This window comes from Anoplopoma fimbria, chromosome 11 (assembly GCF_027596085.1).
Source record: "Anoplopoma fimbria isolate UVic2021 breed Golden Eagle Sablefish chromosome 11, Afim_UVic_2022, whole genome shotgun sequence".
NCBI lineage: Eukaryota > Metazoa > Chordata > Actinopteri > Perciformes > Anoplopomatidae > Anoplopoma > Anoplopoma fimbria.
Window position 1 is genome coordinate 3,338,388 of NC_072459.1, and position 17,634 is coordinate 3,356,021.

The following is a 17,634-nucleotide window of genomic DNA, read 5'->3' on the forward strand; positions in this document are numbered from 1 at the left end:
GACATCCACTGACAAACATGAGCTCCCTTACTCAAAGCCATCTGATAGACTGTCCTCTTCTTCTCTGTAACTTGTGAGGATTCGAATTCTAAAAGAAAAGAAACTCAGAATAAGCCCAATAAGTTACTGAGCGGTGAGTGCCAAGTCATTTTGGAGAGACATAAATACAATGTCTTAAGCGAGAGTGTACCAGAGCATACCTGATTTTTTTTTCCAAGGGGTAGCAGCTGGAAGGAGGACAAAAGGAGACTTAAGTTTTGGCAGGAGTGAAAGTGCGATAGCGTTGTTACAGTGAATACTAATCATATTCCCCGGAGCCTGACAAACTGAGTCACCTCGCCAGGCTTTCGATCTTCGATGTACAAGAACGTACATCACACCCACACTTTAAGACAGCTGATGCATGCACACTTATGTTACAGTAAATATGCTGCACACACATATACAGTATGCTGCTTGCTGTTACTCTCTCTAACACACACACACACACACACATACAAATGTGGAATTAGTCTGAAGCTGACTCCCACCTCTCTCCACTGTTAAACGGTTAAGATGCAGCCAGCGGTGGAGTTGGGGAAAAAGAAGACAAAAAAAAGACAGAGTCAGTGGTTAAACCAGTGAACAGTAAAGGGACAAGTCTACAGTGGAGTTAAGAGGAAGAATTAAAGGTGACCCTTTAGTGTTTGCATCCACTGGTGTGAGTGAGCCTGTGTGTGTGGACTGAATAGGAATAGGGTTATCTGCAATATCTATACTCAAGCTGTAATCACAATGTGTAGTCCGATGGGTAACTCAAGCATGAAATAGTTTTGAACTTGACTTCATTTCATCACATATTTACAACTGCACTGCACAAATATTTTCAAAATGAAGCCATTGTTTTTTTTTTATATCATGTGTCCAAACATATTTAAACAGCACTTGCGTGAAATTGGTGTCGGGGGAAAACAACAATTTGTGGACGTATGTGCACTGCAGGATTGTTTCCACTTTAACGCCCTTGTTATCTTGCAGCATGACCTCTAGGTGAACTGGGACACTGCACCAATCACAGAGGTGAGATAGTTTAATAGGCGTCACAGCTAAATGAATTCTAATGAATTAGAATAAGCATATGGTAGTGCTGACATGGCTTCATCACACACTCTGCTCCTCTCACCTTGATCCACCAGGAGGCTAAAGCAGAGAGGATCGTAGTTATAATAAGGTGTGTGATTGCAAATTAAAAACCTGCAAGGAACTTGGGATATTTATTGATAAATATGCACTTAATAATGAGTCAAACTGACTCGGCCATTTAAAAATATAGCTAACTAACACTGAGATTTTTTAGGGCAATACTAATATCTTTTTTTTTAAGTCGATACTAATTTAAAAAACATGAATACACATGATCTGACCAGACAATATTGATACATCTTCTTTTTCTAATTTTGACCAAGATGCACATTAAGTGGGACATCTCAATGAACTTAAAAATACTATTGGGTGGACAAACTATGTAATAGTGACAATGTTTCTGAATTTCCTCAAAACCAGTTTGGCATTTCTGTACTGCAATTTTTTTGTATCTTATATACACAATGCGATACATTGCCAATAACCTAATATGGACCTTTGCTCTGGTACTGTATACCACTTCAGTTCATTTCAATACTTGGTGGTGATGAATAGGCTAGTCTACACAGTTTAAAACAGCAACATTGATCACATTCTCTCTAAAATCATGGTGTTTTGCTTTTATATCAACACTGTTTGTAAAATGTTAAAAGGTTTAAATTGTAGCACCTTTAGGTCTGCCGGAGTGATACTCTATGTACGGAGATAATTAATACAGTATCACTGCATACATACAGTGCTAGTGTTAGATGAAAGTGTATAGAGTAAGCGCTCATGGTGGAAGGGAGCAGGGTTGGGGGTTCAGGAAACTGGCCCCTTTGTTTCAGACTGGGTGCTCATGCTTTGTGCTGGTCAGGTGAAGTAACACCACAGAGATGAGGCAAGTGAGGGGAGGAGACGGGGCAGGAATAAAGCAAAGGACCAGTTCCTTCACTCTGGATGAATTCTATTCAGATCCTGGCTTACAGCAGCAGCAGGACTCGTGGTAGCTTCTGTTGTTTATCAGTTTGGGTAAGTTTAAGTCAATGTTTGTAAGAGAAAGTACTGAAAACAGATCTGAAACCAGCTGTCAAAGCCCTGCAGATCCCCCACAAGTAAGCAAACTCAAGTTTATGATACTTAGACGTTTTGTTCAGCAAGATAATCTGTACAAATGCACTGCATTTTAAGGATTTCTGAAGCTTGAATGCAATCAGCAGATATAAAAGCTAACATGAGGCTATTAAAGAACTACACTACGGTCGCATAAGCACAAGTATACACAACGAGGCTGTAAGGGCGGACCAGTTGGCATGATGCATTTAGTCGTTTAATTTATCCACTAGTGAGCAAATGCCTGTTTTCTGTCAGTAAAAGCAAAAGAAAATTTAAGCCAGGGTATCTAATGACATATTTTATGTCGTAGAACAAAATGCTAAAATCTCTTAAGCTTGTTTAAACTACGGACCTTATTTTAAGACTTCTAACCAAAATCCATTCATAAAGAACGTCGACAAAAATGCTGACTCATCTCCAGGTGTTAAGGACTCATTCCTGCTGCACTCTATCAAACACTAGCCAATATTCTGATCTGTAAATGGGGGCGTTGACCCTCACCTTGCACTCTCCTCCCACTATTTCGCCTCAAATAGAAATGGCATAAGCATAGCCACACATAATGTGTTACCATAGCAACAGACTTGGAACAAAGTAAAATAATTACTCATCTCAATAATTTTTATCCTGGGTGTGATTTTTTTCCAAATGACTCAAAGACTTTCTCAACCAAAAAATATCAAGGACATATTTTGCAACTTTCTCACAAATACATGAAGACCAGATGCTAATGGCCCCTGGAAAACCCTTCCCAGGTCACTCCCATGTATTCCCCTGCAGTGTTACCTTGGCAACAAATACCTGGTGTGTGTGTGTGTGTGTGTGTGTGTGTGTGTGTGTGTGTGTGTGTGTGTGTGTGTGTGTGTGTGTGTGTGTGTGTGTGTGCGTGCGTGCATATGTGTTGAGCAGTGGGGCTTGTAGACTGCTCTGTGGGCGCTGGGGTTAAAGCTGTGGGCGGCCCAGGGATCAGTGGGGGTGTGCAGGGGGATAAGAGGTAAGAGATGCGGGCAGTGAGAGAGGGATCACAGGGTGGATAACTTTTTCCGGGTGGGGTTACCTGTAGTGGGGGTGCTGGAAGTGACAGTGTGGAACCTCTGAAAGAACAGTGAAATGCATTGAGACCGTCATCCAAGGCGGAAGCCAATCTTCTTTTTTCTTTTCCTCTCCTTAGTAACTATCTCCTTCTCTACTTTTTTGCTTTCTAAATTTAGACCTAGCTCAGCTCCCCTTCACACTTTCAGCATCTATAGCAACCCCCAACACACTGGTTTCACACTGTTTCCCTCATCACCTCAATCTATTTATCCCAGAACTTTTTTTGTTTCCCCCTTTTCAGCTTTAAGGCGCTCTCTTTATTTGTCTACATCTCCCTGTCTGTCTGTTCATTCTTGTTAATCCTTCCTCTTTTCATCCCCAAAAGATTATCCAAGCCCATTTCTTACCCATCTCCTCCAGTTCGGAAGTCATGGATTTGGATCTTAGTGCGATAGCCGGAGTGCTCAGCCTCTTACTCTGCTGGGGGACTGGGGGGGGGAGAAAAAGGCAGCCGTTGTCAGTCAAGCTGTTCAAGAACAAGAAGGTTCAGGTACCACCCGTATTCACCACCAGTGTGCAGTATAGATAGACTCTTACTTTTCTTCCTTGAACCTTCCTCCATGTCGGGGTTGCGGGTTACCATGACAACCTTGACCATGAGGCTGTTGCCACCTTGCCGGATCATGTTGACGACCTGTCGGTGACCAACCTTCACCACATTCTGACCATTGACCTGGTAAAAACACAGAGACAGTGACGGATAAAGAGTTTATTACCATCTTTTCTCAACTACATTTTAGTTCTACTAAGATGAAAAACGATATAAATATATATTTCAGTCATATATATTTAGTTAGTTTTTACAGGCCGGTAGAAGTTAGTGAATCAAAAACCTTCCAACAGCTTTCAATGAACTTTGGGGGCAAGTGATGCTATAGGACAAAATATGAGTTTTGTCCTATACAGACGTTTGATGACATAAGATGAAGATTATACATTTATTATCCCACATTCCACATTTAGAGGACTGTACACCTATGCTTTATAGTTCTGCATAGGTTCAGATCTGTCAGTGCTTTCTTTTCCGACCCATAATGCAGTGGTAAATCATTGCAGCACCTCTATCAGGAAATCCCCCATCCTGAGACCGGCTCTCCAGGCGACGCCGCCCTCGTCCACTGACTCCAGGTACTGCAGGGCCGGGAATGCTGGGGTGGGGGTGAACTCCTCAATGGGAGTCTGAGCTGGAGATACCATGAAAATATAAGCATGTGTTATGCATGTGTTAATGTATGATTCAACCAGCTTTCTTAAATCAGTGAGTGTTAAAGTATGGCAGGATGTTTGTGAATATATCACATTTCTTACCTTTTGCCCCTCTCAATACAAAGCCGAACCCCTCGCTGTCTTTTTTCTGCAGAAGCACTGTCTTCTCCTTGATTATATAGTCACTAGCAGAGAGGAGACACAGAGGGAGAGAGCGATAGAAATAACACAAGAAAGAAATGACAGACAGAAAACAAGGACATGTACTCTGCATCCTTGCATGTCTGCGTTAACCTTCTGCCTTAATCTATGGAGATGTTGGGTAGAAAGTCAAGTTTTAAAATCCATAAATCCAAACAAATATTGCTGGTGTTACTTTCCCCTTCCCCAGCTACACCACTCCTCCCCACTGCTTCACCCTTCCTGTGTCCCCTTCTGATGATATCATCACCAGTACCATGCAGAAACTCATTTCAGTTTATCAGATTAAAAGTGGGACCTGTGAGTATTTATTTAATTATTTACATTTGTAAACTTACTAATACACATGCTAGTTTCATTACATTCCTTCTCAGTTCTCAGTATTTTTTTTTATTTATGTATTTCCTTTGTAAGTTATTTGCTGTTGAAATGATAATACATTGTACCCTCCTGGTCTTATTTCTGCTTGTCCTCATGTTTTCCTTTACTTTCTATTATTTATACATTGTTAACATCTTAAAGAATGAAGTAAAAAAGTGTATTGGATTGATATTTGTCAATTAAAAGACATGATCTAGGACAGGACGACCAAACAGCTCTAATGGAAATGATGCAGTTTGTTTGATTCATTTCTTCCTGTTTTTTTTCTCTATTCATCTGTCAGTGTGCTGCTGTAAGCTGCCATTTGGTAATGTTTAGTGTCCCATAAATGTAGGTCACTTAACATTACTAAATGTATTAAGTGTTTTATAGCTTTTCTGAAATGAAGACAATACATTTCTGAAATAGAAACAATGAATACTTCAGAGTTGTCAAATGTAAAATCTGAATCTTGACTTTAAAAATATTGCAGCTTTAATTTAAAACTACCTCTATCAGTCTTCAAAAGTCTACATCAGTCGAACTCCAACAAACACTGAATCCCAGTTCATGCCCCATTCCCCACAGTACATTACATTACATTACATTACAGTCATTTAGCAGACGCTTTTATCCAAAGCGACTTACAATAAGTGTATTCAACATAGGTATTCAAGAGAACTACTAGTCACCAGAAGTCATAAGTGCATCTCCTTTCTTAAACAAGCATCTTAAAGCATAAACCAGAGCAAAAGTACAGTGCAGAACAGTACAGTTGTGACTAAGCAGTGTTTTGATGTCTTCACTGCTGTATGTTTTGCTGTATGCTGTATGAGCCCAGAGCTGATTTCTACCTTAACCTCTGTGAAGAAGGTATGTACAGTATGATGGAGCTGCTTGTTGCCTCAGCAACAGCTCAATCTGGATGCAGGGAAACTTGCTAGAGTAAGTTTGGTCCTCACCAGAGTCAAGCCATGTGATGGTACGCTAGTAGTCACTGACAGCAGAGAACAGCCCTTGCATTCTCACGGGCGGAGCCTGTAGTGTATTTTTTCTACCTAACTGTATAAAAAGTAGTTAAAACTAACTCCACCCCAAACAGATACAACTTTAAAATGTTACTTATCCTTAAATGCTTTAGTAATAATAATTAAATAAAGTCATATATAATAATATGTTGGTCTCCAGGAAAATTATTTTACTTTTGATACTTTAATTACATTTTGCTGATAATGCATTTCGCTTAAGTTGGAATTTTAATATCTGACTTTTAATGGATCATTTTTTTATTTAATTGTATTGGTTTTTTAACATAAGTAGAGCATCTAGGTACTTCTTACACTGCATGCAACTGTACAAGACAAATATGGAAGACAAGATTGCATGACAATGGTTAAATTCACACATTTGTACTTGTTACTTTGTGTGGAGTAAGCAATTAAAACTACTATCAGCATGAAAAAAAGTGTTACAAATTTAAAAATAGTGGTGTATGTGCTCCTGACAAGAAGGTTTTTTTGTCCTACTAGCATGAGAGGTCAGACACGTCACACAAACGAACGCTCGGCCACTTCAGTTTATACCACTTTGGTGTGAAAACATCACCGCCTCTCAGAGCGGCTGACCTCTAACGGACTCTTGTCTTTTTATGAATGCCAAGGCCCTCCAAACACCCATTCAGTCAGTCAGTGAGTCAGATTGGTATATATACTGTGTCAGCTGTAACATACTGTAACCACATGCTAATAATTCCATCGTGCACCAAAATAGTCCCAGCCCCCTCCATCTGTTCATCCCTTTTTTTTCTCTTCTCTGGCATTTTTCCATCCTGATGGCCCAGCCTACTCCATACCTCTCTTTATACTGGCTTCCCTCCCTAGCTCTTCAAACTTCTACTCATCTTTTTCTAATCACATTTCTCTCTCATGATCTTTTTCATTCAGTCTATTGAGTGTGTGATGCTCTCCACAGGCTGTGGCAGCCTCTCTGTCTCTGCCAAGGCTCTGTCTCTTTGTTATTCTTGTCCTCTTCTGTCCATCTCTGCTGCCCAGCCCAGACCTCAAACACTCCGAGGGACCGATCGAATACATGAGCAAATACTGTACGTACAAACACATTCACACATCTTAAGGTAGGACAGAATAGAGGTACATTACTATTGGAAAATAGGTCAAAATAAATGGAAACATACACATCACATCCCCCTGTAGATGTAAGTCTGCCCTGTCTCTGCAGGCAACGCAAGCAACAAGTCGCTCCATGGAAATTAAGCATGTGTGCAGACAACAAAGTTATTGGTTCAGGAAACTTTATCATCAACAACAGATCATATTTTTGTACTTGTTTTCTACTGATGTTGCTTAGTCTCAGTGTCAATATTATGGATTACTACTTCAACATAAGGTATATTTGAGAGACATCATCATGTGCCTCAAACACAACACTCAAAGAACTGATACACCCGTCACTGAAGCCGATGATAACTCTGAATTCTTGTTCTTGATTTTCTCTATTTCAGAAAACAGTGCCTTATAAGGCTAAATGCCTGGAAACCAGCAATATGAATTAATCAGATTCATGCAGAATATGCCCGATGAAAACAAAGTGACACTCGCAAAGCCAAGTCATTCGCGATGTGAACAAATAATTCTGGCAACTGCAAGTGTCTTTCTTACAAACACTGGTCATTGGAAGATGTGTCAGATCATATCCGTCATTTCTTTTGTTGTACTGCTTTTCCTATATTCACTCACGTTATTTGTGTGTATGTGTGTCCTCAGGGTTGCATACACAGCAATAATCCCTCAAATCCCATCCAACCAACGCATACAACTAACTCAGGCGATGCTGCCTTCAAGGATGTCATCAGCTTTAAGTGACATTATCTGAGCCGTTAGTGACTGGATCCTCTGAAGTCCTCATCATTTCTGGACTGAATGCCCCTCAAAGTGCAGCCGAGAAATGTAGCCTCCATTGCTCCCGACCAGTGCATCCTTAGAAGCTCCCATTGTCCCCAAATCTGTCATGGTCATGTTGTAAACTCAGGGTATTAAAACACAACTTAAATGTTGACACTATTTGTTAGGTTACTTGTTTGTAACTGGTATTTATACTTTGTTGGATATATGAGAGTAAATTGATAAACTTTGAAACCTGTCTTTACAAGTTGACAACTAAACACGCCATTGGTTTTACTCTTTGTGACGCTGTATACCGCTCCTATTTAGAGAGAGGAGCAGGTTCAGCCCGTTAGGCCTACCTTTGTGGATTGCATCCTTCAGAGGCTCCAGCCACTGGACTGGGATACAGTGATAGTGCCACTCAGTGTTGCTTCCTGAGTATTAGCGACCCAATATGGTCATCAGTGTCTTAGATACAAGCGACTGAGCTGAACAATCCAGCACAGCGTACAGTGAGTCTCATATTTCATATTTCAAAAGCTGAGATTAAACAGGTTTGGCCACGCAGGCTTCCATAGAGGTGTCAGAAAGAAGCTGGAACTTGTCATGCATGCTGCATCGTTAAAACTCCCTCACTGTTTCCAATTTGTCGGCAGTCTCTCTCTCCCTCTCTCTCTCTCCTCCTCCTATCTCTTTTTCACACACACACACACACACACACACTGGTAAACATACGCGCCACACAGTACGCAGGACACAGGAACACATGCAATCAACTGGTCAACAGAGGAAGAGAAATGTCCCGGCCAGACCTTTATGTCTTATATGGACAACAGCAAACACCCCATCCATGCACACAAACACATGTACACAAACATTAGGCATGCATGCACACAAACAATCAATCTGCACATCAGTGAAAGCAGCAAGCATGACTTGTGTCGGTGCAGCATTGCTAGAGGACGTTTGTTCAGAGAGCGATTCAAAGCAGAGGGAAAGAAAGCGACACTCACACACAGATGTTGGCAGAGCGAGACACAGAACGGCTGCACTGCTCATACACGGGGCTGTGCAGCAGCAGCTCCCGTCCGTCCTCACACACATACATCACACACACACACACACACACACACACACACACACACACTCACATTGAGGCACACTGAATCAAACACATCCGTCTGTAAGCATGCATTGCAACATCTGCCAATCTATCGTAAAGCTCCTGCCCTGCCATCCATGATGTCCACATGCATGCATCCCTCCCTCCGCCCCCCCCATCTCATCTCCCCAGGCAACTGGAGGGAGAGAGGGAGGGAAGGAGGGAGTGGAGGAGGTATAAAAAGCCATGGCAGGTACCTGTAAATGAACCAGATGCTCCTATTCACAGGGCCGAGCGACGGCCAGGAAGAAGAGAGGGAGAGGGAGAGGGAGAGATCCTCCTCGCCGCATGCCCCCATCGCCATTTCCTCCCCTCCCTCTCCTCCTCCTCCTTCTCCTGCTCCTGCTCCTTCTCCTTCTCGTCTTCCAGCGAGACAGCAGCGAGCGCGAGCCGCGAGAGAGGAGGAGGAGGAGAGGAAGAAGAGGAGGAGAGAGAGATGGAAGAAGGGAACGGGAGAGGGCCGAGCTCTCCCAACCCCTTCATACTTAAGACAGAGAGAGAGAGGAGGAATTGGAGAGAGAGAGATGGAGATGGTTCATTGTGACTGCGACACAGAGAGAGAGAGAGAGAGGGAGAGAGAGAGAAAAGAGAGAGAGAAGAGGAGAAAGGGGAGCGGGAGGGGGAATAAGGTTTAAGAAAAGTAGAGAGAGAAATTAGGTAATTTAGAGAGAGAGTGAGAGGTGATTGGGTTTGTTCACCGGGGATTCATGAACAAACACACACACAGTTAAACATGCATGCATTAATGCAATCAACTCATAACCACCAACACTTTTCTCTCTTCTCCTTCTCCATCCTCCTCTTCATCCATTCCCATCACTCCTGCACGTTCTACTGTATGGTTTGAATGTTTAGTATTCACTCTTCAATCTATCACTGTCATGATTTCCCATTCATAAAAACGGATGTGACTGAGATAAGTGCTTGCTGCATACAGCCTTAACTGAAACGATATGCTGGTCTTAAAGTTTCAATGTTTGAACAGGTATCATCTTCATCATCATACATAATGATAAAAACAAGTCAAATTATTGTTAAATATTGTAAAAAAAAAAATCCTATAAATCACACTTTATTAATCTCACACCTTATTTTTTTGCTTCCTTTTAAACCTCTGACATGCACACACACACATGAACACACTCATACACACACAATCGCCTCCCTTTTGCTGTAAACAAAGCATGAATGAGAGGGTAGAGCAAGGGAAAGAGAGGGGGAGGAGGAGACACTTCGATGCAGACAGGAAGAGGAGAGAGGACAGAGAAACAGCTGGCGGGTGAGTGGCGGAAGGAGGAAGAGCTGGAGGAGAAGGAGAAGGAGAGAGAGAGAGAGAGAGAGAGAGAGAGAGAGAGAGAGAGTACAGATTCTCTCAAATAGCCACTCACATCATCTCTTAGTCAGAGCCTCCTTCCATGTATGTCGAAGCTGTCCTCCGTCGACTTGCCCTCCCTCCCTCCTTCCTTTCCTCTCTACGTCTCTCTTTCTTGCCTCCCTCCTGCATTCGAGGATGATCACAGCTCTTGTCCCCTCTCTACTCACATCTCTGCCTTTTTGTTTTTCTCCCTGCATGTCAGGCTATACCGCTGTGATTCTGTGTACAGTGTCTTGTGTGTGCATGCATGTGTGAGGAGAGAGAGAGAGAGAGATAGATAAAGAGAGGGCATGAAGGGAAGAGGAGAGAGAGAGAGAGGGAAAGACATAAAGCGAGAGCGAGAGAAAGACACAGAGAGAGAGAGAGAGAGAGAGAGAGAGAGAGAGAGAAAAGGGGGAGGGAGCAGGAGCGCAAACAAGCGTTGACAGAAGGTCCACATTATTGTGTGATTATGTGTATCTGCATGTCTGCCTAATGCGTCCTGTACTGTGTGTGCATCTCTATCATACAATGCACAAACCTGAACACACACCCGTTCATGCTGGTGTCAATCTCTTGTTGCAAATTTCAGTTAAGGTGAAGTCATACATGTTTAAAAATATAAAAAAAGCAAATAAGAAGACTTTATGTTGCCTATGCACAAGCAAAAATCAAAGCATGTGTCTCATTAGACACAGCTAACCAGCACACAGCAGTGTTAAACAGGGTGTTCTGCATCTCTCCTCCAAACTCTGTGTGCTCACTCGTCCTTATTTGACCCACTGTTGGCCCAAAAACGGTCTCATGCGGGCCGGGAGAGGAGCAGCAGCATGTACAGACTGTGTAGAGTTTAATCAGTGCGTTTGAGCTGTGGCAATGACACAGAGATCTGATGAGATCAGTTCATAGTTAGTATATCTGTTTTACTGAGAACAGCAGTATCACAAGTGCAGCGAAACATTTATCTAAAACCAAATGCTTACAGAAAAGACCAGAGTGGTTGAAGATATTTTCACCGCACTGATTTTGGCTGTTGAACGCATTTACACCATGGAAGGAAAAGTTGTGGAGAAGCAGTACAGCCATCCTGGCGGGGTTAGAGGAGAAGGAGCAGAGGGGAGGAAAGAAGCAACGGAGGATGAGGACATCCATGTGGGGTGAGGCGTAGCAGACGTACATCAAAGTTCTCCATTTGTCTGTTGTTTGTCACTGCTCGTTCCTAAGTCATTATATCCCGGCTACCAAACATATACAGCTGCAAATAAGAAGGCGGAGATCAGGCGAATATCAGGGAGTGGCAGATAAGATGACTCTGTTTATTAGAGAGGGACCAATATGGGGCTTATCAAAAAAACTGGAGCCAGTCAGTCATGTGTATTTCAAAACTATTTTATTGTAACTTTACCAGATTCATGCCAAAGACACTTTCTTCTAACCTGCCTTGGCGTCATGTTGCTTGCACAAAAAACAATGCATATGTTTCTTTCACCCATTTATAAACACAGATTGCCCTTCTTCCTTCATACAACCTCTTCATCCCTCTTTCCAGCCCTGTTCTCCCTCCAGAATGCCCTTCACTGTTTGACCTCCAGATGGAGACACCACAGGGGAGAGAGGGTGATAGAAAGAAAATTAAAAAAGTACAGGGGGGTTAGCGATACAGTGATGAAGAGAAAGCACAGGAGGGAAGCAGAGATGGTTGTGAGATGTGGCCAAATCCAGAGGAATGAAAGGAGGGATAGGTGAGATATTACGTGTAGTGATAAAGGCTGGTAAAGTGGGCCTATGTGAGGGCGGTTCTGAGTCAGCCATGCCTGCCTGCCTGGCAAAACAAATAGTCTTGGGCTCCGTCTATGCTGCAGTACATGGTTTTAATTATCCATGGTGTGTGTAGCATGCGTGTAAAACATATGTGTGTGAGTTTGCATGGCTAAGTGCGTCACTTGCATTAAATGTCACTGTTGATGAAAAGCATTTTAATAATAAATGATACTGTGTGCATGTGCGAGAGAGAAAGAGAAAAGAAAGCAGGCTTGTAAGAGAAAGTTGAGGAATGATAAAGAATGATGACGAGTAAAGAGAACGCAAAACGAGGGAAAGGCGGGATTTCACGTAAATAATGCATGTGATTGATAATGGCTTTCTATGTAAATAATTCTGTCTTTGCTCAGTCCAAGTCATGGACACTGAAATGAGTTTGCCTCAAAGCAACGCCGTGCTCGCCATGATTCAGATGCAAGGCATTAAAGGGAATGACATTATATTAGGCTGAGTAGATGAGGAGAAGTCAGTACAGGAGAGTTTTCCCCTCATGTGTCAACAGATCACCTGAAGATACAGAGGAGTTTTGCAGTAGGTGGATGCACTAAAAGCATTATGACGTCTGTCAAATGTTAAACATCTTAGTGCTGTTTTAAGGTTACTTATGGTTGGTCCGCTGGCACAGTAATACATTTGCTTCAGTTCATCAAGGGCAGTACGGATGACTATGGTGATTATATAATCGGCCAACACAAAGAAAATAGAAACTTAGTCATCAGAGCTGTTTGATTGCACGTTCACCATCGCCAACAAGTTCAGCCCACCTCAAAATTGCAGCTCCACAATGCAGCTTTGCACCTCAGAGCCAAAAGGCAGACACACAAAGAAAGAAAGTTACTCTAAAATCCTGATAGGACAAAGACCCCAAGACCTGCCTGTCAGTCCAGGATAAACAAGACAAAAACCAGCCAGTCAAAACACAGCTGGTAAACATGTGTCTCCTTGAGGACGACTCCAGTATGAAAGCAGGCGGATCAGCTTCTAGACCTCAGGCGGTGAACCCTCACACATCGTCATCCTACCGCACGAATCACTCACAACACATCACATCACACAAATCAAAGCACCACTGGAACGCATGAATCACTACATGAATCATCTTGTCTGAATAGATGTATACAGTATGTTGCTGTACAAACAAATCCCCTCTCAACACGAGCTGTGTGTCTCAACATTGGAGAAACAGGCTGATAATGAAAAGGTTGTCAGTTTGATTTGCAGTACCCCCAGGGCGGAGAGACAAGTTACACCATACTCTTTAGCAAGGCGGTAAGCCCTTTGTTGCCGCAGTTGAGCAATCATCTGAATGTCAAGCTGCCCTTCCCTTGACCTTCATTTAACCAGGATGTGTCTGTGTCATAATGGCATACTTTCATGCTTCATTCTGGTCCTAATGTCACATCAAACAGGCACTGAAGCATCCAAATGGCTCTTTTGTCAGCCCAAGTGCCCCAAAGTGCCCTTGTGTTCAGCTCAAATAGCCCTCTGGTACATGAAGTACCCTTCTAGAGTGACCTTAGCCTAAATGAACCCTACTGTACCCCTAACCCTGTGAGCTGAAGCAGAGCCACTTATTCAGTTTTGCCCCTGCTGCTTAGAGAATCTCCTTTTTTGGGATAAACTGGCTTCATTTTGGAGAACATCAGTGTAGCAAAATACAGTAAGTCTTACCTGGGAGCGTCAAAGCTGTCATAGGAGCCCACAGTGTAATGGCGGAACAGCCTTTTGGCTCGTTCTCCACGGCTCTCTGAAACACAAAATAACATGGACATCAGCATGGTTGCAGCTACATTTAATCATTTGCAAGTCTTATTATAGAGCAGGTACTGTTCAATTACTGTATACTATAATAATATATCAATATCACAGGGGAGTCTCTTTTTAAATGGGTGGCTTTCTCCATTACAGACATTTAATCTACTGATCAAACTGACTGACTAACAACAGAAAGTCAATAAACTATGCTTCCTTTTTATGACTTTTTATGACGCCATGTCTATAATGCATTATAACCATACCTATTAGGTATATTCTGCTTATAGAACTTTATAGTAATAGTTACATATATTTTCATATTGTTGAATACCAATAATAAAACACATTATTAATATCATAGGGTCAAATATCATAATACTTCATAATTGCTGGTCACTCACTGACATTATTTGGATGGATGATTTGTTGTTGTAATACATTTATTGCATTATAGTCACTGTTATGAACGACGTATTATCATACTTGACCGTATAAGACATTATAAAATGCATTATAATGTATTATGATAATTGTTTTGGACATCATTCTGAATATTTAGCAGAGCTTTAAACTATAATTATACAGTGCTATAAGCAGATTATAATGCATTATAATTATGGTTTTAATGCATTATAGATATGGGCGCCAGAGAAAGTGTTAACAAAATGCATTACCTAATTAATGGCTTAAAACATTTGTAAAAAATAATCCAAATATTTGCTGGTTTCAGCTTCTCTTTGCTGATTTTCTTTCTTTTCCTGTAAGTCATTATTTGTGTTTTTGACTGTTGGTCAGACAAAACAAGCAATTTGAAGAATTGGCATTGGGAAAGTTGTAAAGAATTTTATTGTCGCGATAATCAATCAAAGTAATAATCAATACTAAATACTAAATGTACTACAGAACAAATGTAAGTGCTGCTAGCTGTTTTTCAAGATCAGCCAGCTATGTGTGTGTGTGTGTGTGTGTGTGTGTGTGTGTGTGTGTGTGTGTGTGTGTGTGTGTGTGTGTGTGTGTGTGTGTGTGTGTGTGTGTGTGTGTGTGTGTGTGTGTGTGTGAGTTTGCCTGTGAGTGTGTGTGACTGGTGCTGATCACCTGATCGGTTGTCTTGACTCCGAAGCATCACTTCCTCCACACAGTCAGAGGGGAACCAACCTGTGCGACCTCTGACCGTTCCCTCCCAGTACCCGCCCTCGCCAACACTCAACACTAGAGGGGGGGTCAAGAAAGAGCAGCATATCAGGAAAAAGCAACACAACACGCACCAACACAAACAACACTAGAAATGAACCGACGCAAAAGGACAACAACATTATACAGACAGGAAATAAATAAAATGTAGACACACACGGACATGCAAACCGCCTACATACTCACCAAGACAGACATACCTGGCGACACCTTAGACTCACTCACAAACACACACATATTCATACCTGCAGACATTGAATACAGACATATATAGAGACCTTACACTCATGTTAGGACATGGCCATTTTACAAACTCATCTGAAGACACTTGGACCTGACCTTGGTACTGGTTTGCCTCTGATACAGATATATCTCCTTAACAAGCATAACCTCGGGTTTATGTAACATTTTACGAGTAGTATTTTTGGTGTTTTTGGTTTGACATTTGGTAAATATGTTTATTCGCTTTGTAGCTGGGAGTCATATCTGTCTGTTAAATGTAAAGTCATAGAATGAACAACAATGTACTCAAGTTTGAATAAATGTGAGAGGGTTGTTACTAGTAGTAAAAACTCTGCATCCCAAAGCAGCTTTGAGCCACTTTGAGCATCCCGGTGTCTAATAGCTGTGTAAGTAGGCATTTGTTTGGTAAGACATTAGTCATAATACCTTAATAAACCACTGGTACAACTGGGCTGAGTTTATTTTGGATGATAGTATAGTTATGGTGTTGATACGGTGTTGTGGTCAGTGGATTATTAAAGTAAATCCAGCCTCTCACTTTGTGTCGAAAATACTTTATCAGTTAGATAAATGATGATAGCTTAAAAGCTGCTAATTAAATCTTAACTCTGGAATTGTTAAACCCCTGCAGTCAGCAGCTCTTATTTTATATATGGGGCCATGCCAAAGCCAGAAACAGAGAGGGATTCTGCATGTAACCTTTTGTTACATTTACATCTTTTCAAAAAGTGTCTGTGATGTTGCTTTGCATGTTTCTGAATGTGCATTCAATTAACTTTTACAAGTGTGTCGATGTCAAAGCTGTCTGTCTGATTCATGTGGAGATTAGAATCCTACCAGGTGTAAACAGCCTCACAAACACCGACTCCCAGCTACAAAATCACTTTGAACTCACATGGAAGACAAAATGCAGTATTATGCTCCAGCACACACACACACACACACATACATGCACACACACTGTGTATCATGACATGAAAATGCACATACTCACCTTTGACCCTGTCTCCCTTACTGAAGCTGATTTCTCGCTCTCCCTGGGCAGAGTGGGATCGAGTAGCTACAAAGACTCGTCCTGGGACAGCGCTGTAGAGGCGTCTCCGCTGACCTGCCGTTTGTCCAGCTGCACTGGCAGGAGCAGGCCTGGGCGGTAGAAAACTGGAGCTTAAAACTCAAAGCTTCCTACAGGTATGGGACTTAATTACTGAATGCAATACATACTTGAGAGAGAGAAAGGTTTCTGGCTACTTAAGACTGGAAATTTGAGGTCACATTTTAGTGGTTTTATATATGAACGTTGTACACTCACACTCACTTAACAGATATTGAATTTCCTCTATCAGAAGTAATAATATAATAAAAATTGTATAAGTCAGCCTGAGATTTTTGTTGGTAAACCTAAACCAACAAAACCATTTCTCACTGGAAAATGATTGATTGCACCACAAAGAAACATTTGAAGACCATATTTTAGACTCAAACTTTTATCACTTTTACAACCCTTTAAGGGACCTTGACTCAGGTAATTCACTTTGAAGTATTTTAAGGGATCTTCTGGGACCTGCAGACATCCAGTAGAAAGTCTTAAAAGTACTTTGAAGTGGGGGTTTGAAGTTGGGTTGTATGAGGTACTTATCCATAGTTAGTGCATGGCGGTCAGCAAACCCCAGTTTGGTGAAGCAGGCAGGAGTAATGGCACGTTTGTGAATTGCAGTGCCAGAAAAAAAATCTGTATTATCCCTTTAACCAGCCTAGATTTATCTATAACATTCCAAATTTAGAAAAGTGGAAGAAAGGTTATTTCTCTCAGATGGTTTTTGCCTCTCACCCCTGTCTCCGACTCTGCCTGCTCCGGTCTTCCTTGTCTCCGATCCTTCCTCGGGACGGAGAACGCGTCCTCGCCCCTCTGGGACTGCTGGAGCTCCGCAGGGTTCCTGTATGCTTGTAGCCCTGAGAGAGACAAAAAGGGAGATGAAGGGGGAGAAAGGGGAGAAAACATGTTTCATGAAAGATGTTAATAGTATGACAGAAACTCTTCAAATAGATGTGATAATTTCATAAATTGAAGCTGCATGCTGTATGATATCCTATCACTCTTACAATTTTGGAAACATTGTACGAGGTGGGAA

At 41.8% G+C, this 17,634-nt stretch overlaps 1 protein-coding gene across 1 annotated transcript in view; it reads right to left on the reverse strand.

Annotated features, from left to right (window-relative positions):
* Positions 1–17,634, reverse strand: part of shank1 (SH3 and multiple ankyrin repeat domains 1) — a 45,219-nt gene that overhangs the window by 8,542 nt on the left and 19,043 nt on the right. Inside the window, exons 11-21 of the mRNA XM_054607232.1 lie at positions 17,334–17,455; positions 16,500–16,648; positions 15,167–15,280; positions 13,988–14,063; positions 4,621–4,703; positions 4,372–4,496; positions 3,850–3,985; positions 3,660–3,740; positions 531–539; positions 201–227; positions 32–88 (exon numbers count right to left, since the gene is read on the reverse strand). Of these exons, the coding sequence (XP_054463207.1) occupies positions 32–88; positions 201–227; positions 531–539; positions 3,660–3,740; positions 3,850–3,985; positions 4,372–4,496; positions 4,621–4,703; positions 13,988–14,063; positions 15,167–15,280; positions 16,500–16,648; positions 17,334–17,455 (979 nt within the window). The remainder of the gene's footprint in view (positions 1–31; positions 89–200; positions 228–530; positions 540–3,659; positions 3,741–3,849; positions 3,986–4,371; positions 4,497–4,620; positions 4,704–13,987; positions 14,064–15,166; positions 15,281–16,499; positions 16,649–17,333; positions 17,456–17,634) is intronic.